This window comes from Oncorhynchus mykiss, chromosome 23 (genome assembly GCF_057628025.1).
Source record: "Oncorhynchus mykiss isolate SJ-2025 chromosome 23, ASM5762802v1, whole genome shotgun sequence".
NCBI classification, from domain to species: domain Eukaryota; kingdom Metazoa; phylum Chordata; class Actinopteri; order Salmoniformes; family Salmonidae; genus Oncorhynchus; species Oncorhynchus mykiss.
In genome coordinates this window covers 4433782-4455618 of record NC_143044.1, presented here as the reverse complement: position 1 = coordinate 4455618, position 21837 = coordinate 4433782, and the positions used below count along the sequence as shown (strand labels likewise).

The 21837-nt window shown below is 43.9% G+C and overlaps 1 protein-coding gene across 3 annotated transcripts in view; it reads left to right on the top strand.

The window, feature by feature from the left end:
* Positions 1-20685, top strand: part of LOC110502306 (TATA-binding protein-associated factor 172) — a 53329-nt gene extending 32644 nt beyond the window's left edge. For 2 of the 3 annotated variants that reach the window (XM_036959678.2, XM_036959676.2), the window contains 12 exons: positions 3675-3796; positions 13254-13421; positions 13540-13617; positions 13700-13829; positions 14283-14424; positions 15794-15924; positions 17166-17288; positions 17454-17606; positions 18275-18483; positions 18932-19091; positions 19418-19588; positions 19727-20685. In XM_036959678.2, the coding sequence (XP_036815573.2) occupies positions 3675-3796; positions 13254-13421; positions 13540-13617; positions 13700-13829; positions 14283-14424; positions 15794-15924; positions 17166-17288; positions 17454-17606; positions 18275-18483; positions 18932-19091; positions 19418-19588; positions 19727-19870 (1731 nt within the window). In that variant the 3' untranslated portion in view covers positions 19871-20685. The remainder of the gene's footprint in view (positions 1-3674; positions 3797-13253; positions 13422-13539; positions 13618-13699; positions 13830-14282; positions 14425-15793; positions 15925-17165; positions 17289-17453; positions 17607-18274; positions 18484-18931; positions 19092-19417; positions 19589-19726) is intronic. The other variant, XR_016490911.1, reaches the window with a different exon arrangement.
* Positions 20686-21837: the final 1152 nt, after the last annotated feature.

Here is a 21837-nt window from a genome sequence, read left to right as displayed (position 1 = left end):
TTATGGGCTTTCCTCTGCCTATTACATAGGTCCAGTATGGCAGGAAGCTTGGCCCCAGTGACTTACGGTCAAATGCCGAGCAGTTGCCATGCCAGGCAGTGATGCTCTCGATGGTGCAACCTGTAGAACCTTTTGAGGATCTAGGGACCCTGCCAAATCTTTTCAGTCTCCTGAGGGGGATTAAGCATTGTCGTGCCCTCTTCCAGACTGTCTTGGTATGTTTGGACCGTTCGGTGATGTGGACAACAAGGAACTTGAAACTCTCGACCCGCTCCACTACTGCCCCGTCGATGTTAATGGGGGCCTGTTTGGCCCGCCTTATCCTGTAGTCCACGATCAGCTCCTTAGTCTTGCTCACATTGAGGGAGAGGTTGTTGTCCTGGCACCACACTGCCAGTTCTGACCACCAACCTACAGGCCGTCTCGTCGGTGATCAGGCCTACCACTCATCATCAAACTTAATGAGATGTTGGAGTCGTGTTTGGCCACGCAGTCGTGGGTAAACGGGGAATACAGGAGGGGATTAAGCACATACCCCTGAGGGGCCCCAGTGTTGAGGATCAGCGTGGCAAACGTGTTGCCTCTTACCAACTGGGGGTGGTCTGTCAGGAAGTCTGGGATCCAGTTGCAGAGGGAGGTGTTTAAGTCCCAGGGTGCTTAGCTTAGTGATGAGCTTTGTGAGCACGATGGTGTTTAAAGCTGAGCTGTAGTCAGTGAACAGCATTCTTACATAGGTGTTCCTTTTGTCCAGGTGGGAAAGGGCAGTGTGGAGTGCGACTGCATCTGTTGGGGCGGTATTGGAGTGGGTCTAGGGTGTCAGAGGATGCTGTTGTGAACCATTACTAGCCTTTCAAAGCACTTCATGGCTACTGAAGTGAGCGCTAATGGGCGGTTATCATTTATGCAGGTTACCTTTGCTTCATTGGGCACAGGGACTATGGTGGTCTGCTTGAAACATGTAGGTATTACAGACTCAGTCAGGGAGAGGTTGAAAATGTCAGTGAGCGACTTGACCGTTGATCCGTACATGCTTTGAGTACAAGTCCTGCTTATCTACATGGCCCTGCGGCTTTGTGAATGTTGACCTCTTTAAAGGTTTTGTTCACATCGGCTACAGAGAGCATTATCACAGTCATCCAGAACAGCTGGTGCTCTCGTGCATGCTTCAGTGTTGCTTGCTTCGAAGTGAGCAAAACAGGCATTCAGCCTCATTGGGCAGCTCATGGCTGGGTTTCCCTTTGTAGTCCCTAATAGTTTTCAAGCCTTGCTATATCAAACGAGCGTCAGAGCCGGTGTAGAATCTAGGTCCTGTATTGAAGCTTTGCCTGTTTGATGGTTCATCTGAGGGCATAGTGGGATGTCTTATAAGCGTCCGGATTAGTGTCCCGCTCCTTAAAAGTGGCCGCTCTAGCCTTTAGCTCGATGTGGATGTTGCCTATTATCTATGGCTTCAGGTTGGGATATGTACGTACGGTTGCTGTGGGGACTGTCGTCAATGCACCTATTGATGAAACCTATGACCTGAGGTGGTATACTCCTCAATGCCATTGGATGAATCCCGGAACATATTCCAGTCTGTGCTAGCAAAACAGTCCTGTAGTGTCATGCGTGTCACCTGACCACTTCCGTATTGAGTGAGTCACTGGTACTTCCTGCTTTAGTTTTTGCTTGTAAGCAGGAATCAGGAGGATAGAATTATGGTCAGATTTGCCAAATGGAGGGCTTGCTTTTGTCTAACCAGGTGTGATTGTCGGATTTGCGTTTATCGTCGAAGGAATGAGCATTACACCTAGGCCTGTACTCTGGAGCGGGAACGATTTGGAGGTGGAGGGTCCGTCATGGTCTGGGGTGGTGTCACAGCATCATCAGACTGTGCTTGTTGTCATTGCAGGCAATCTCAACGCTGTGCGTTACAGGGAAGACATCCTCCTTCATGTGGTACCCTTCCTGCAGTCTCATCCTGACATGAGCCTCCAGCATGACAATGCCACTCTTGAGCAGGTTTACCTCAGTGATCTCTCTACTTTCCTTGGTTCCCCTTTCCCTTGATCCTGACTCGTCTCCCAGTCCCTGCTGCTGAAAAACATCCCCACAGCATGATACTGCCACCACCATGCTTCACAGTAGGGGTGGTATTGGCCAGGTGATGAGCGGTACCTGGTTTCCTCCAGATGTGACACTTGCCTTTCAGGCTCAAGGTTAATCTAGGTTTCATCAGACCTGAGATTCCTTTTTTTTATGTTCCGAGAGTCGTCTAGGTACCTTTTGGCAAACTCCAAGCAGGCTGTCAAGTGCCTTTTTTTTCTACTGAGCAGTGTCTTCTGTCTCGCCACTTGGTGGAGTGCTGCAGAGATGGTTGTCCTTCTGGAAGGTTCTCCCATCTCCAGAGGAACTCAGGAGCTCTGTCAGTGACCATTGGGTTCTTGGTCACCTCCCTGACCAAGGCCCTTCTCCCCCAATTGGTCAGTTTGGCCGGGCAGCCAGCTCTAGGAATAGTCTTGGAGGCTCCAAACTTCTTCCATTTAAGAATGATAAAGACCACTGTCCTTGGACCTTCAATGCTGCAGCAATGTTTTGGTACCCTTCCCCAGATCTGTGCCTCAGCACAATCCTGTCTCGGAGCTCTACAGGCAATTCCTTCGACCTCCTGGGTTTGTTTTTCCTCCGACATGCACTGTCAACTGTGGGACGTTTTTATAGAGATGGGTGTGTGCCTTTCCAAATCATGTCCAATCAATTGAATTTACCACAGGTGGACTCCAATGAAGTTGTAGAAACATCTCAAGGATGATCAATGAAAACAGAATGCACCTGAGCTCAATTTCGAGTCTCATAGCAAAGGGTCTGAATACTTATGTAATTAAGGCATTTGTGTTTATTTAATATCTGCTAAACTTTCTCGCTATGTCATTATGGAGTATTGTGCGTAGATTACTAAGGATATACTTTAAAAAAATCCATTTTAGAATCAGGCTGTAACATAACAATTTGGAAAAGTCAAGTGGTCTGAATACTTCCCGACGGCACAAATTATTCTGAAGGTAACCTGGATGTATTTGCAATTCGTTTTGGATTATTTTGTGCAAAGTTAAAAAAAAAGTAATGGTAAATGTTACCTATTCAGCACTTTCCACTTCATTTTTAGTGTCGTTGTTTTTTGGCAAAGCTCTACAAAAAGGGATTGCTTTTAAATGCTGCAGGGATGTCGGCTGCTGCTGACAAATTACTTTTTGGACAGAACAAATAAAATAAAAAATGGTAGAATTGATGGGCTTGTGTACTCTGCTGGTATCCTGCTGAGCCCAACATCTATCTCTCTAGTGTAATGGAACCCTGCAGAGTTTTGGAATAAAACTTCTGCTGGTCAACAATGGATAGGACTATGCTCAGCTTTTATACCCCAGCATAAACTCATTTAGACTGGTGCAGAATAAGCATGCCACTGTGACATTCAGTGTTTGATTAGTTGTTTGGGATACAAAGTGATTTGTGCAGTCCGACTTCTATGTAGTCCATCTCGTACAATCAATATAAGCACGGTGAAGATGTTTGCGTGAATCCTTTGACTCACAAACGCAGTGCAACAGCTCATTGCATCCCATGGTTGTCTGCTCTGTCATAGCTAGTATGTAAAATTATTTGATAGACAGTTTCAATAACTTTGATCTCTCCAGGACGGAGTGAACTGGCTGTCCTTCCTGAACAAGTACAAGCTCCACGGTATTCTCTGTGATGACATGGGACTGGGCAAGACCCTGCAGTCCATCTGCATCCTGGCTGGGGACCACTACCTCAGGTACTGACCTGCATGACCACACACTACTTACGTTCTAGGCCGACTATATTGCAGTTGTGCTGCATTTATCAACAAATGGTTGCATGTCATCAACTGCGCAGTTCGGCATCATATTACTATGTCAGAATGTGGTAAGGTGATATGCTAAATACTAGGGATGTGCCTCTTTCCTTTTCAAGACCATGCCTATCTAGATGCATGTGCTCAATACGATACAGGAACTATGTTTTTTAGTTTGAAGCGTTTCGGTTTGATTAGAGAACGATCTGATTCAATACATTAACTTTTGTTGAATAACCACAATTTTCCTTTATAAATGAACCTGCTGCTGATATGGCGCTCATGAGCTGGGTGTTTTGTGTGGGAGTTATGCATGTGTATGGACTATATATGGAGCTGAGACACAAGGGAGACTAGGTATCTATCAGCCTTCTACCAGATTAGGGGGTCAATGTAGCCTATAGTTTTACTCCCCCACTAATTAACTTGTAATTTTAGCAAATTAAGTAACACATAAAAAAAATGTGTACTTTTTTTTTATTTAACTAGGGAAGTCGGTTAAGAACAAATTCTTACTTACAATGACGGCCTACCCCGGCCAAACCTTCCTCTGACCTGGACGACGCTGGGCCAATTGTGAGCTGCTCTATGGGACTCCCAATCACTGCTGGTTGTGATACTACAGAACCCAGGTTCGATCCCGGACTGTGATACCTCTAGCTCTATGATGCAGTGCCTTACATTGCTGCTCCACTAATCTCTGAATTAAGTGTTTGAGCTAGTAATGTATCAATATTTATCGTTTACAAATTACTGATGAGACCATTTTAAAATACAGCACAACTTTGGATTTCACCCCATCTCAAAATCGAATGGTTTTGACCATTTGGAAGTCTTTGCAGAGTGATCTCTGGCTTCGGCCATGCAGTGCGCCTCGCAAACATGATCGCTGTCCTCGTTATACAGGGAAAGTTTATTTTCATATTACAAAATTACAATATACACATTGTACCATATACACATTGCAAAAATACCAAAACTATTGCTCATGGTGAATCTGAACAATCAAAATCAAATCTATTGTAAAGCCCCATTTTCAACAGCACATGCCTTCAGAAATAATTCACACCCCTTGACTCTTTCCACATTTTGTTACAGCCTGAATTTAAAATGGATAAAGTTGCTTGTTACTGGCCTACACACAATACCGCATAATGTCAGTAATTGACTCAAAACATTTAATTAATTTCTAAAAATGTCTGTATTCAAATCAAACTGTCACATGTGCCGACTACAAGTGTGGACTTTACCGTGACATGCTTACTTACAAGCCTATAACAGTGCAGTTCAAGAAGAGTCAAGAAAATATTTATCAAATTAAAATAATAAAGTAGCAGAATAAAATGACGAGGCTATATATGTGGGGTACTGAGTCATTTTCCATTTAGGGGTGACTGCATAAATAATAAACGTGAGGAGCAGCAGTGTACAAAACAAATGGAGGGGGTGTGAATGTAAATAGTCCGTTGTGCAGCACTCTTATTGCTTGGTGGTAGAAGCTGTAAAGGAGCTTTTTGGTTCTAGACTTTGCACTCCGGTACTTGCTGTGTAGTAGCAGAGAACAGTATGACTGGAGTCTGACAATTTTATGGGCTTTCCTCATTCCTCTGCCTATTGTATGGATGGCAGGAAGCTTGGCCGTACGCACTACCCTCTAGCGCCTTACGGTCAGATACCGAGCAGTCTCCATACCAGGCGGTGATGCAACCGGTGCCCGACGGTGCAGCTGTAGAACTTCTTGAGGATCCGGGGACCCATGCCAAATCTTTTCAGTCTCCTGAGGGGGAAAAGTTTTTGGTGCCCTCTTCACAACTGTCTTGGTGTGTTTGGACCATGATAGTTTGTTGGTGATGTGGACACCAAGGAACTTGAAACTCTCGACCCTGCTCCACTACAGCCCCGTCGACGTTAATGGGGGCCTGTTCGGCCCGCCTTATCCTGTAGTCCACGATCAGCTCCTTAGTCTTGAGCACATTGAGGGAGAGGTTGTCCTGGCACCCCACTGCCAGTTCTCTGACCACCTCCCTATAGGCGGTCTCATCGCTGTCGGTGATCAGGCCTACCACTGTCATCAGCAAACTTAATGATGGTGTTGGCATCGTGTTTGGCCACGCAGTTTTAGGTGAACAGGGAGTACAGTAGGGGTGACTCAGTACACACCCCTGAGGGGTCCCAGTGTTGAGGATCAGCGTGGCAGACATGTTGTTGCCTACCCTTACCACCTGGGGGTAGCCTGTCAGGAAGTCTGGGATTCAGTTGCAGAGGGAGATGTTTTAGTCCCAGGGTCCTTAGCTTAGTGATGAGCTTCGTGGGCACAGGGACTGGGCACAGGGACTATGGTGGTCTGCTTGAAACATGTAGGTATTAGACTCTGTCAGGGGGAGGTTGGAAATGTCAGCGTAGACGCTTGCCAGTTGGTCCGCATGCTTTGAGTATGCGTTCTGGTAATCTGTCTGGCCCTGCGGCTTTGTGAATGTTGACCGGTTTAAAGGTCTTGCTCACATCGGCTACCAACTTATCACAGTCATCCAGAACAGCTGGTGCTTCAGTGTTGCTTGCCTCGACGTGAGCATGAAAGGCATTTGGCTCGTCTGGTAGGCTCACGTCACTGGGCAGCTCGCGGCTGTGTTTCCCTTTGTAGCTCCTAATAGTTTTCAACCTCTGCCAAATCTGAGTGTCCGTGTAGTAGGATTCAGTCTTAATCCTGTATTCGGACGCTTATAAGAAATCCTGCTGAGTATCTCGCTCCTTGAAAGCGGCAGCTCTAGCCTTTAGCTCCATGGCGGATGTTGCCTGTAATCCATGGCTTCTGGTTGGGATATGTACTTACGGTCACTGTTGGTACGATGTCATCGATGCACTTATTGATGAAACCTATGACTGAGGTAGTATACTCCTCAATGCCATTGGATGAATCCCGGAACATATTCCAGTCTGTACTAGCAAAACAGTCCTGTAGCATCCGCGTCATCTGACCACTTCCGTATTGCAGCTCGGTTGGTTAGGAGCATGTGAAATGTCAGCCATCCTCTTCGGCGCCATCAACCTTTTCAAGGCAAGCCTAAATATTTTCCTAAAGTCACAAGTTGCATGACCTCGCTCTGTGTGCAATAATGGTGTTTAAGGTGATATTTGAATGACTACATCTCTACCCCACACACAATTATCTGTTAGGTCCGTCAGTCGACCAGTGAATTTCAAACCGTTTCAACCACACCGACCAGGGAGATTTTCCAATGCCTTGCATGGTTAAATAAAAAAGTTGTCATTGAATATCCCTTTGCGCATGGCACAATTATTAATTACTCTTTGGGTGGTGTATCAATACACCCAGTCACTACAAAGATACAGGCGTCCTTTTGAACTCTGTTTTCAGAGGAAGGATACCGCTCATTGATTTCTCCATTAGGCCAATGGTGACTAATGGCTGGGATAGGAGAACTGATGGATCAACATTGTAGTTACGCTACAATACTAACCTCATTGCCCGAGTGGAAGGAAGCCTGTACAGAAACAGTCTTCCTGCATCCTGTTTGCAACAAGGCACTAAAGTTTTAAAATGTGGCAAAGCATTAACTTTTCGTCCTGAATACAAATTATGTTTGGGTTCAATACAACAGTACCACTCCTTGTTTTCAAGCATAGTGCTGACTGCATCTTGTTATGGGTATCCTTGTAATTGTTAAGGACTGGGGAGTTAGCACAGGCAAAATCCAAGAGGGAAAACCTGGTTGTCTGCTTTCAACCAGACACTGAGATTAATTCTTCTTTCAGCAGGACAATTACCTAAAACACGAGGCCAACTCTACACTGGAGTAGGTTACCAAGAAGACGGTGAATGTTCTTAAGTGGCAGAGTTGACTTAAATATGCTTAAATCTATTGAAAGACCTCAATGGTTGTCAAACAGTGATCAACCAATTTGACAGAGCTTGAAGAATTTTCTAAAGAATAATAGGATAATGTTGCACAATCTAGATGTGGAAAGCTCTCGTAGACTTACCCAGAAAGACTCACAGCTGTCATCACTTCAAACATGTATTGACTTGGGGTTGAATACTTACCGAATCAAGATTGTTTTTATTTTATTTTTTACAAATGTTAGCATTTTTCTTCTACTGACAGTATTTTGTGTAGATTGTATTTTTTTTTTTTTTAAATACATTTGAATCCCACTTTGTAACACAACAAAATGTCAAAAGTATAGGGTTGTGAATACTTTCTGAAAGCATTGTAGATGACAACCTAGTAAATTACGTAAGGTTGTCACTAGGGCTGTTGCGGTGACCGTTATACCACCACACCGTTTAGTCATGGTAACTAAGCGCTGATTTTTCTGATGGTCAGTAGCCTACCGCCTGGTACTCGGCACGCTATTGTCCCTCTAATCACTCTGACATCAATGCAAATGTAATCAAATCTAATCAAACACTTCATGAGAGCTCATATTGCGCAACATTTGTATTGGCTATGCAATTTTGTGAGAACTGATTTTTGATCGCCTCTATTAAAAACAGGATCCCATCAGCTTTCTATAGGCTAGGCCTACTATATTTATTGACTTTACTAATATTAAGCACATGTTACAAAGCGACACAATGAGTATAGCTTACCTGGCATGAAAATGAACCACAGGAAAAGCATCCTCCCGCCGTTCCGAGACGGGTGCATGTTACTGGTCCATTCTAAATCAAAACTAATTTCGCACACATTTTGTGTATATATCAAGAATAGCCTGATGGGTGACAATATTAGCTTATCACTTGTGACTGTCACTTGTGAATGATGCCCAGCTTGTGTGTAGTAAGGCAAATACCGCATGCCATTTTGCTGCCTTTTTCAAATCCTATTCACACACCTCATGTAGCCTAGCCCATAGGCCTATATGTTTTGATAAGGCTTGTATCATAACTAGTGTCCAAATAACTTAATTTAAGCACATTGCACTGGTTGTAAAGTGGATTAGACTGGCATACGTAGGTGGCGCGTGAGTTAAGTTTGGGGAAGAATTACATGCATAATTGATTTTGCCGTCACTTTTGAGAATGGTGTTTTGCCTACTGCTGTGTGAGCATTGCTGCGCTTATCAACAAACGTTCTGCGCTGTTGCATCAGCCTCATTGCTTTTAAAGGTCTTGATGCTCGTGGTTAGTAACTTGGCATCTATCGCATCCCACAACTGTCCCAGACTATGTTTTGGAATTTTTATTTCTCGCACAGTAGGACAAGTTGCCCAATAGAATGAGTTAACTTTTGTACTATGGGCAATAATAGGCTTTTGCTGTTCGTTAGGCCTACTCATCTTGTTGGCTGACAAAGTAAATCTGGACAGTTCTTCCAACATCTTCAATATGCACCTCGTAATTCGATAATGACGCGCGCAGTTGCATCTCCGACCATGTCTGTGTTTTGTAGCATGTGAGAAGGACCCGACTACATGCCGGGCATTAGCTAATAAGACTTGAGATATGTGAGAGGAGCACGCAGCCAGGAGAAAGGAATTACAATGAATTATTCAGCACAGCGGCCAATGGCCGCAAAAGGGATTTTTTTTAAAGGGGGTATTACAGCCATACAAAGGGGATTCCGCCTGAAAATTCAAGGCATTATAAAGAGCTTGTCAGATTGTGAATGAGAGGCTGAAGTGTGTGCAAAAAACAAAACAAAGCAGAGCTCATGCCTTTCATGTGACTTTTTTTTCCTAATCCTCAGTCACATCATGCAGATTTAGAATGTAATCAAATCACACAGCCCAACGTTTGTCTCGCAACTAAAGTTGCATAAACGACTCCCGAATGAAGCGTATAGGAGAGCCTGTTTCTTTGTTAACCGCTCAACACAGAATAGCCGCATGTGTGCTCTCCTTCAAATAGTTTGCAGAAAATATCCTGTATTTTATTCAGCTGTGTTAAATTGTATTCTTCATACTATAAAGTAATGCCACGGAATTGTGAGCAAATCTTATCTGCTAAATGAACTAGTGTAGCCCACAGCCGTACGGCATAGCCAGATCAGGACCTAACAAAGGTCTACTTAGATATGCTAGTCTGTTCTTCTGAAATATACATTTTCTAAATGTCATGTTTCTTTAGACCGGTGTAAAACTGATTTATTGTGATTGTGTAGACTGTTAAGTGTTCCAGTGGCTTGTAGGCTATGCGTGGAAGCCTGTAGATGCTAAATGTGTTTTAATTGTCAATTAGCGTGAGACCGGTAGTTATTTGCTGGACAAGCACCGGCTGACAATTTCATGACCACCACAGCCCTAGTTTACACAACTCATGAGGCTGAATTTCACAAGCCATATTTGCATGCTGTAGGTGCCGCGTACATGTGCAAGATCAGAAACGGTCTGCATACCTTGCTTTGGTCGGCATGCGAAGCTGGGCCCAGCGAGCAATTTCACTAGGCTACTGATATTGCCTTGGGTTGTTCGGCATGCAAAATGACTGGTAGATTTAATGATTGTCAACACACAATTATATGCAGGGCTCTAAAGTGCGACGAATTTGGTTGCATATTCAATAAAATACTTAGGTTTCATTTTTGGCGCACGGTTACTATGAAAATTATCCTAGATAATTATGTTAAGGGGTTTATAATCGAGGCTTCCCCTGTACCATTTTGTTTCCGAGTACCATAGAGAAACAAGTGAGTGCAGATTTGTTAGCGTCATAGTTGCGCCATTGCTACAGTGTAAACGGCTTGAGTCTAGCCCAACAAGATCTAAAGACCACCTCCATATTACCTGCGCAACGTTTTTCTTCCTTATAGCGGATCACCGGGGCTGCCTTTTGCATTAAACCATGTCGTGGGCCGTTGTTAAACTACTCGCTCGTCAATGTCGTTAAACAATTGTTTAGACGTTGTTCAGTGATGTTACCTAATTGGTTAGCTAACAACCTGGCAACTTTACCAGCATATCCAAACATTTGGGGGCACAGAAAGAAAAGGGATAGATTCTAAAGGAGATCAATGACCATGCTTGGCACACCTGTATTTGGAGTTTGTCTCATTCTTCTCTGTAGATCCCCTCAAGCTCTGTCAAGTTGGATAGGGAGCATTGCTGCACAGCTATTTTCAGGTCTCTTGAGATGTTCAAGTCAGGCTCTGGCTGGGCCACTCATGGACATTCAGAGACTTGTCCCAATGCCACTCCTGCGTTGTCTTGGCTGTGTGCTTAGGGTTGTTGTCCTGTTGGAAGCTGAACATTCGCTCCAGTCTGAGGTCGAGTGCTCTGGAGAAGGTTTTTGTCAAGGATCTTTCTGTACTTTGCTCCGTTTGGTCTTTCCCTCTATCCTGACTGGTCTCCCAGTCCCTACCCCTGAAAAACATTCCCACAGCGTGATACTGCCACCACCATACTTCACTGTAGTGATGGTGCCAGGTTTCCTCCAGATGTGACTCTTGGCATTCAGGCCAAGGAGTTCAGTCTTTTCTCATGGTCTGAGAGTCCATTAAGGTGCCCTTTGGCAAACTCCAAGGGGGCTGTCATGTGCCTTTTAACTGAGTGACATCTGGCCACTCTACCATAAATGCCTGATTTGGTGGAGTGCTACAGAGATGGTTGTCCTTCTGGGAGGTTCTCCCATCTCCACAGAGGAGCTCTGTCAGTGACCATTGGGTTCTTGGTCACCTCCCTGATTGGTCAGTTTGGTCGGGCAGCCAGCTCTAGGAATGGTGGTTCCTAACTTCTTCCATTTAAGAATGGAGACCACTGTTCTTGGACCTTAAATGCTGCAGACATTTTTTGTTACCCTTCCCCAGATCTGTGCCCCGACACAATCCTGTCTGAGCTCTACGGACAATTCCTTCAACCTCATGGCTTGGTTTTTGCTCTGAATTTAACACAGGTGGAAGTTGTGGAAACATCTGAAGGATGATGAATGGAAAACCTGAGCTCAATGTCGAGTCTCATAGCAAAGGATCTTATGAATACTTATGTAAATAAGGTGTTTCTGTTTTTATTTTATTTTTGTGAAGTAACAATGTGGAGGAAGGGGTCAAATACTTTCAGAATGCACTGTAAGACATGACTCTGACATTGTGCTGTAGAATGTGAATTGTCTTGTGTAATACATTTGATACGTTAGTTTATATTGGATTAAGTCTACATTTTGAACCTAATTTTATTAGTTATGCTTAAACTTTCCCTCCTTGTGCCATCAGTTATTTTTAAGTCTTAGATAAAAATATAAACTATTGGAACCAAGAGATTGTTAGTTGGATATGTTTTCTGCAAGGTTTTGTATACCTTCCCTATCATGAGCATCCTTTTCTGACTCAAAACAAGATTACCTCTAGGTTGCTCTGAATGTCTTCATATGTAATGTTTAACTAAATCTACATTAGTCAGTCCAAAATTGCATTTGAATTTTGTCATGGAAATAAATGTATTTCCTGTTACAAAGTCACTTGTGCCTTAAATTGGTCCACATGGGATATTTTTAATAAGTGATTTCTGAAAAGCTATCCAAGGATTATTCCGTAAGGTTGTGTTTTTAGGGAGTGATTTTTGGTTTAGAGTCTAGAGATGAGCATGTGCATCTTCAATATGTACCCATTGTTCCTCTTTAACGCATTTAACTAGATGTCGCGAGTTAAAGCCTTGGGTAGCTAGTTGATACAATTACAAATTTTAAGGTTAAAACCACCCTCTGACTTAGGAAGATGTAAAATGTTCCCTTTTGTATTCTATAAATGTTATTTGCTCTTAGTCTGAGTATAGTTTTTAAAGAATGTCTTTGGGATAATTGGTATTACCGAAAATAAATACAAAAACTTTGGCAGCTATGTCATTCTAGAGGTTTATTCTACCTTTACGATTATTACATTTAATTAGACCTACTTTCATTTTGAGTAATGGAGTAGTTAAATATTAGTTATTTTCTGGTGCTCCTGACTTAGGTTGGGAGTGCCTCCAATTACATTTATTTTGTTTTATTTGGTCCCTGGTTACATGAAGTTTGACACTGAAGGAGAGGACACATGCATTTTGACTAAAGATGAACTGTATTTTTGAGGGTAGAAAGAATAAGAAGCAAAATAATTTGATCCAGTGATTCGTAAAGTTTTAATCGATTTTCTGACTGACGCATGCTACATTTGGATCCGTTTGGGGTTCACGGACCTATTTTATTTATTTTTTATTTATTTTTTATTTTTTAAATGTATTTTTATGTTTAAGATACGCATCGGTCCCCGACACAATTGTATCACTAAATTGTTACATCCCTACTAAATGCATATCCAGGCATTGTGAAATCTGGCAGGCAACTGCAGTGTAGTTGTCTTGAAATGCGCCCACAGTTTGAATTTCAAATGTACACCGTCAGCACATTGGAGAGGCTCCTCTGTTGTAAAAGGAGTTGTCATGTTAATTGTTATATTGTGTACAGGGCACAGGAGTATGCCAAAACCAAGGCGGCAGACAGCACCCCCCTACCCTCTCTGGTGGTGTGCCCCCCCACCCTGACAGGTCACTGGGTGGATGAGGTGGGCAAGTTCTGCACCAAAGAGTACCTGAACCCACTGCACTACACGGGACCCCCTACAGAGCGAGCACGGTAAGACCCCTGTACCGACCCTGACCCACCCAAACATGCACATGATTCCACCACAGAGATTGAGTAGAACACAGCGTCATTTGTTTCAATTATTCACGTTGACATTTTTGTTTTGCAGTTTACAGCATCAAGTGAAAAAGCACAACCTGGTAGTGGCCTCTTATGATGTTGTACGGAACGACATTGACTTTTTTAGGTGATTTATTTATATATTCTCTTATTTGGAAGGCTGGATAAGTGATTTTATAAATAACTTATGTTTCATTTTTTTGTTTTAGGAATGTAAAATTCAATTATTGTATCCTCGACGAGGGCCATGTGATCAAGAACGGGAAGACCAAGCTCTCAAAAGCCATAAAGCAGTTGGCCGCCAACTTCCGAGTTATCCTATCAGGAACGCCCATCCAGGTGGGGGGCATGAAACGTTTTCCATTTTAATCAGTGAAGAATGAGCGACGGCTTCTGCAGTGGAAATACATCTGATTTTAAGTTGCTAACACACTTGCAGTGTGTTTTGTTTTGGTACTAATCTTCAAACCATGATCCTCACTGCATTAGATTCATGTTGCCTAATAATTTCTCTATTCTGGCCTAATGATTCCAGTTCCTCCACTCTGTGGGTTGGTTGGATGTATTAGTTTTACATTGACAGGTGTATTAGTCGATGAAATGAAGTAAAGACTTTATGCCAAGCCTGTGACATTAATGGTAATGTAGGGTAGATTGTGCTTATTGTCTACTCTGATACAGATTTATTTTAGATTAGTTAAACCCGAGCATTGAGTACTTGTAAATCTTAGTGTTTATTTCAGTCTAATACAACTCGCTCTCTCTTTTTCTCCTTCTCCCACCTCTCCCCAGAATAATGTTCTGGAGCTGTGGTCGCTCTTTGACTTCCTCATGCCCGGCTTCCTGGGCACAGAACGGCAGTTTGCTGCCCGCTACGGCAAGCCCATCCTGGCCAGCCGTGATGCCAAGAGCTCATCGCGTGAGCAGGAGGCCGGTAAAGATCTGATTTTGGTGTGGTCATCAGCCCTGAGTGCACGGAAGCTGGATCTTGTTCATTTGGCACTTGAAATGGGTTGTGAGAATTGCAATTTAGCAGAATTGCAATTTTCCATGGCAAAAATTAGCCCGATGTGGATGACTCTTTGCTCCTTTAACCTATTAAACTCTTAATTTGAAAGGTACAGCCCTGGGCCTAGATTTACAAAACCTTAAGAATTTTCTTAACTTCCATTAAAAAAAAATTAACGATAGACTTTAGAAGAAAGGTAAGCAAGTTGCTATTCCTCAATGGTTCTTGAAAAATGTCTTGTGCTATTTGTTTCTCCTTCTCCTTAAGCAAGGTCAAGAACAAATGTAGTTTCTTAAATACGTTTATTGAAAATGTTTTTCATTCCCAAGATGGCTAAACCCTTAAACTCAGTGCAGTGAGAGAATAAATTCATGTTTAATTCACTTAAACTTCATCTGAACGTTTCAGTATTGATTATTTTAAACCCTAGAACATGTTTTAGAACAGGAATCTCAGTATGAAATATGCTAACATGATTGCCATAGCTAGATGGCTAGCTAAATCGGTTGCCTAGCAACATATCTTTATAGTATGATATTTGAGAAGTTCGTAAGAAAGTCATTATCTAAAGATATTGCTGAGGAATTGCACTTAACAACTCTTTTATTGGTATCGGATTGGTTTGGTTTGTTTAAAAAAAGGATGGATCCTTAAATTAAGTTTTTGTAAGAAGTGTGTTAATCTGGACCCTAGTCTTTTTTGGAAAGCAAACTCAAATCTTACGGTTGGCAATGTCATAAGAATCCCCCCCACCGCCATAGATCATGCACTATGGTCGTATTTTTACGAGTATGCAATCTAGGTCAAGTTGCCAAAAGTGCAAACATATTTGGTGTGCATGGAAAGGGTACATCTTGATGGTCATTGTAAAGCAATTAATTTCCTTCTCCATCCACATTACCTTGTATGCCTCCTCCACGTGCTGTTGATTTAGTGTTTAGAACGACACCACATTTAGGTAAAAGATCTGACTCCCCCCCCCCCCCCCCCTTCATTAAAATATTTTTCAAACAGTAATTGGTGACATGTAATTTCAAACAAACCTAGACTTTCAAATCTGCTTTGTTTTTGTTTCATTGCCACAATATTTCAGTGTGTTGCGATACTGGTATTGTCACAACCCTATTTAGTACCTCGCCGTTTCTTCAGTTTAGTGCCATCTGTACTTAAGAAACCCTTGTTGGTTTCCGTAGCATATGGTGTGCCCTAATAAACATGACCCTGAAGATGCTGTCTTTACACTCTCACACTGACAGTGGTGTTAGTATCTTGTAATGACGGTGTTCCCCTTCAGGGGTGCTGGCCATGGAGGCGCTGCATCGCCAAGTTCTGCCCTTCCTCTTGAGGAGGATGAAAAAGGACGTGCTGCAGGACCTGCCCCCCAAGATCATCCAGGACTACTACTGCAACCTCAGCCCTCTACAGGTACGCCACATGGAGGGCCCACCTTGAAACACTTACAACGTCACGTACAGTACATACAATTTGGTAAAATACCATCTTCTGCATACCAACCCTACATTGTCACAACACAACTGCGTCTCACAAAGACACGGCGGTTGGTACCAAAAATCTCCAATTTGGACTCATCAGCCCAAACAACAGATTTTCACCAGTCTAATGCCCATTGCTTGTGTTTCTTGGCCCAAGCACGTTTCTTGTTATTATTGGTGTCCTTTAGTAGTGGTTGCTTTGCAGCAATTCGACTATGAAGGCCTGATTCACGCAGTCTCCTCTGAACAGTTGATGTTGAGATGTGTCTGTTACTTAAACTCTGAAGCATTTACTTGGGCTGCAATCTGAGGTGCAATCAATTGCAGATTTTCTGAGACTGGCATCTCTAATGAACTGATCTTCTGCAGCAGAGGTAACGGATTTAATTTCCTGTGATGGTCCTCATGAGAGTCAGTTTTATTGTAGCACTTGATGGTTTTTGCGACTGCACTTGAAGAAACTTTCAAAGTACTTGACATTTTCTAGATTGACTGACCATGTCTTAAAGTAATAATGGACTGTTTCTCTTTGATTACTTGAGCTGTTCTTGCCATTTATATGGACTTATTTGGTAAAATACCATCTTCTGTATACCAACCCTACCTTGTCACAACACAACTGATTGGCTCAAACGCATTAAGAAGGAAATAAATTCCACAAATTAACTTTTAACAAGGCATTCCAGGTGACTACCTCATTAAACTGGTTGAGAGAATGCCAAGAGTGAAAAGCTCAGGGCAAAGGGTGGCAACTTTGAAGAATCTCAAATATAAAATATATATTTTGATTGAACTTTTTTTGGTTACTCAATTTTTTCATATTTTTGATGTCTTCAACTATTCAAAATAAATAAACCCTTGAATGAGTCAACTTTTGACTGGTACTATAGATACTGTCTTCATTTGGAGAGAAAAGCATTCACTTGTGTGTTTTCCACTTTCTAGTCACCATAGAAGCTGAGGCTGCTACAAAACGTAATGTTTCAATCCATTAAATGAAAGCCTTGTATGTAGCTTGTATACATACAATCTGCGTGCGTGTTTAATATTGACTACGTTGCAGACGGACTGTGTAGAATGTTCATCCCAAATAACTACTCATTAAGTTATTTTTAAATGAGCAATTCTGTGCCTGCCATTGCTCAAACAATCTGTCCCTCTCTCTGTCCCCAGGTTCAGCTGTATGAGGACTTTGCCAAGTCCCGGGCCAAGGTCGGTGTGGAGGACACCATCTCTACAGCCTCCACCCAGGAGGAGGAGAAGCCCAAGCTGAAGGCCACGGGCCACGTGTTCCAGGTACACACACATTATGTGACTGCCTTTGTAGTTTTTGGATTGTCCCTGACCATGAAACGGGTATTTTTCTCTACTGAGCTTCTCACATGTGAATGTGACCTGCATTCATGTTAAGTCTGTGGAAACCCTACTTGCTATTTGTTATTAATGTCCTCTTCCCTCCAGGCTCTGCAGTACTTGAGGAAGCTGTGTAACCACCCAGGCCTGGTACTGCTGCCACAGCACCCTGAGTACAAGCGCATCACAGACCAGCTGGCAGCACAACACTCCAGCCTTCGAGACATCCAGCATTCGCCTAAACTCTCAGCCCTCAAACAGGTACCACTCTTCCCCTATACCTTACCTCTGGGTACCACTAAAGGCGTCTGTCTGCATGCGTCCCAGCTGAAACGGTTTGGAACGGTTTGTGTAAATCATGACGTTTTGGTCTTCAGCAATGTTGTTTTGGGGGTTGCTTGTGCACAAAATTATTTTGGGGGGGCAACCTGAAGTCTACGCCCCTTCCTCTGTGATAAGTCAACATTAGGGATTCTTCAATGACGAATAAGATTTATTGAGTTGGCTTAATTCTGACTATTTTGAGGAATAGTATACTAGCTACGGTGTCTCAAAATGGACAAACAGTACTATTGCCGCTTTTATCCTCATTTTTAAGCTACTGTCTTAAGGGAGTATGCGAGCACACTCGTTTTTTTTTTTTTGCCTAGCAGAGTTCTGCTTGCTTAGGCGTGAGTCGAACTGAAGCATGCTGACACAATTAACCCAATCTAGCCCCGCACCACCCCTACCCCCTCTCAGCCTTCACAGGTACCATTCTACCCCCCCCCCAATCTCCTCTGCTTCAGAAGTGGCAGTGATGGGGATAGTGGGGTGAGGTGCCGATATCGGTCTATCGCCTACACTCTGAACTCCATACTAAAACACCTGCAGATCAAAACACTGAGTATGTTGTAATCCTGAGCTTCCCCCCCTCTTCCCTTCTCCAGTTGTTGTTGGACTGTGGTCTAGGCAGCAGTGGCTCAGCGGAGGGCACAGAGGCGGTGGTTGCCCAACACAGAGTGTTGCTCTTCTGTCAGCTGAAAAGCATGCTGGACATCGTGGAGCACGACCTGCTCAAGCTCCAGCTGCCCACCGTCACCTACCTGCGACTTGATGGCAGCGTGCAGGCGAGCCTGCGCCACGCCATCGTCTCCAGGTAATAAAGGAGGAGCATGGTCTTTGGGCGACGCAAATAAATGGTGTTGGTGTCAAACAGGGAATAATGGAATACCCTGATTAGTAGTGTCGCCAGCATATAAAAAATATTTATTTTAAACTCCCATCTCCTCCTTCCATGTGATTTTGTTTTTCATGACCAGACACCTTAGAAGTAGTTTAAGAGACCGGTATTGGGCACAGACAGTAGGCAGAGCCGAGGCTTGAACCCACGTTGACAGGTGTCTGTAGTCAGGAGCTTAGGTTGCTACACCAGACTCCAGCACAGTCCGTGCCTTTGCTGTAACATCACCCATTGTCTAACTCGACAAACTTGATCTGAATTAAAAGGCACTGTCCTTCTCTCAGCCTCCATCTCGCGTGCTCTTGCCCTCATCCCCTCATTCTCCCTCTCGCCATCTCCTGTGCTCTGTCACGCTCGCTTTCAGGTTCAACAATGACCCCTCCATTGACGTGCTGCTGCTCACCACGCACGTGGGTGGTCTGGGTCTGAACCTGACTGGTGCTGACACGGTGGTGTTTGTGGAACATGACTGGAACCCCATGCGAGACCTACAGGCCATGGACCGTGCCCACAGGATAGGACAGGTACACTATTGCCTCCATGGACACACACACACACACACACCCCTTTTCACACTGAGCCAAGGCAAGCTGTACTTGGCTGGCCTAGTTAATCACCCACCGTAGTTGCTGGAATGGACAGACGATATCCAGGCCCAACACAGTGCGGTTTGGGTCAGCCCTATAGTGTGAATTAGGCAATGGTGTGTTTGAGCAACCATTGAGGTGTAGAATCATTCATCTTGGTTCTGTGCATGCCGACTGCAATGTAGTTGATCTCAAACATGCGCACCGGCTTGGCAGTCTGTAGTGAAAAGTGACATTTGTAATGGTGTCTTTTGTTGTTGCAGAAACGCGTGGTGAATGTGTATCGTCTGATCACTCGGGGCACTCTAGAAGAGAAGATCATGGGCCTGCAGAAGTTCAAGATGAACATCGCCAATGCGGTCATCAGCCAGGAGAACGCCAGCCTGCAGAGTATGGGCACCGACCAGCTCCTCAACCTCTTCACCCTGGACAAGGTCAGTTGCTCTCCCTTAAGTACACGCACTTCCGCATGTGCACTCTTTTCGTTTCTCGGTCATGCTGCTCTTTTACACACGCATCCATTTGCCCGTCCGACGTGTGTGTTTCCATCTATAACTTGTCTCTCTGTCTAGGACGGGAAGGATGATAAGGGCGAGTTGTCGTCCGGAGGGAAAGCCTCCATTAAGAACGTGCTGGACGGTCTGGGGGACCTGTGGGATCAGCTGCAGTACGACACAGAGTACAACCTGGATAGCTTCATGCACACGCTCCACTAGCCTCTTACCCAGCCAGACTAAATGATGCTCATCCACCTCCAGCCTAGCAGGGTCATTCTACACAGCCCTCAGGATGCTAATCTCAGAATGGGGTCCCCCCCCCCTCACACGCACAAGTTTAGCCACATTGACATTTGCCCAAAGCCCCAAGGATTCTGTTTTCAAACCCCCCCCCCCCTATGGTTATCCCTATGGCTCCCTCGGTATTCTCCCACCCAAAGGCCTACTGACTTGACCACCTAAAAGCCTTCCCATCTTCAGTCCTGTCTGCCCTGTGCCCTCTTTTCCCATGGGCACAGAGGGCCCTCTAGTCTGTCCTTGGGACTGCCTGTGGTGGTTCTCCTTATAATCGTCAGGCTTAAAGCACTCTCACCCTCTTGGAGGACTACCAGTGCTCCATTGACATGTGGTCAAAAACAAGGTGTGATCGTTGTGAGCTGACCTATAGGAACACACCCCAGTGTGCTGGCTCTTTATAGCGGGCTACTGGATTGTGCTGTGCTGCTGGCTAGTGGGGCTGTTTTGGGTTGTGGACTTATAGTCCTGTGTAAGCACATTCATTTCACCTTTCTCACCACAGAACTCTGTCGACTGACCTGGCAGATGATTGGAAAAGCTATGGTCATGGCCAGTGCTGCTCCTCCCCAACCTTGTAAAATGTTACTCTGAACGACACTGCAGGGACAAACTGAAATGCCCCCCACACACACGACTTGTCAGAGTTTTAAGAAGAGAATGCAGACCTGTAAATATTTCTGTAATTTCTGCTTTTTGTTTAAACTAATAGAATTATAATAAATTCTACAGCCCTTTCAGTGTGCGTCCTGTTTTGTGCGTGTTGATTTGAAGAACACTGTATATAACTTTGAACATGGCCAGTAGAGGGTGTGTTCTTGCATTTAGGAATGATGGCACAGATTACGGGATACATTTTAGAGGTGCATGATGTTGACAAGCAAGAGAAAGTAAATGTTGCTTTAAAGTGAAGATGACCACCTATTCAGTGATACTACAGCTTTAGTTTGACCAGGTGACAGGTTAACTAGTCGTTTCACTGCTGCACATGTAAGCCCTATACTACGAGTTGGGTTTCAAGCGTTACCAAGCTAACCTGGGTCAGCTGTATAAAAATGTTAAAATACTGATCACATTACACGGTAATATGGATCTGAAACGTTATGCACAAACTTTCGATTGGGGGGGAAGTTGCTTGTGCGCACCAGACGGCAATAACGACACGTAATTAAAGTGTGGCACTGACTCGCCCCATGTATTGACGTTTCCGCATTGTTTCAATGAGTTTGGCATTGGGCTAGCCACGTGCAGTTCCAAACAGGCAGATGCGCAAGAGCCATGGTGATGAAACCTGAGCTGGAATATGAAGCTAACTGAAGCTGCCTAGCTCTCGAAAACCCTGAGTAGATCTCACTTCTTTCATAGTCTACCCAGGGCTGGCGCTCAATTTATTTTTAACAGTTTGTGTATTCTAGTCTATGCACCAGCAGTTTCTTGTCAACTGGCTAGACTAATATACCAATTATCTAAATGTGTAGTAATCCTGGTCGAATGTCAACCGGGCATGCTGGGCACGTGCCCGACCGCCAGGGTGCACCCGTTGGTTTTGTAATCACTTTTTCTTTCTGCCACTAAAAAAAATTGCTCACAAAAGGCTAGAGCCAGCCCTCTGGTATGAAGAACACAACTATAAATGCAACATGTGAAGTGTTGATCCCATGTTTCCCCAAAAAATCCATAGGCACATGTCTTTTCTCACTAATTTTGTGCACACTCCTGTGAGCGTTTCTCCTTTGCCAAAATAATCCATCCACCTGACTAGTGGCATATCAAGAAGATTAAACTGCCTGATCATTACACCTTGTGCTGGTTCTAACATGCCTCCTTTGTCCTGGTCTTGTACACATTCAAATTGTGCCCACTTTTTTTTGATAGGTGATGATTAAAATAGA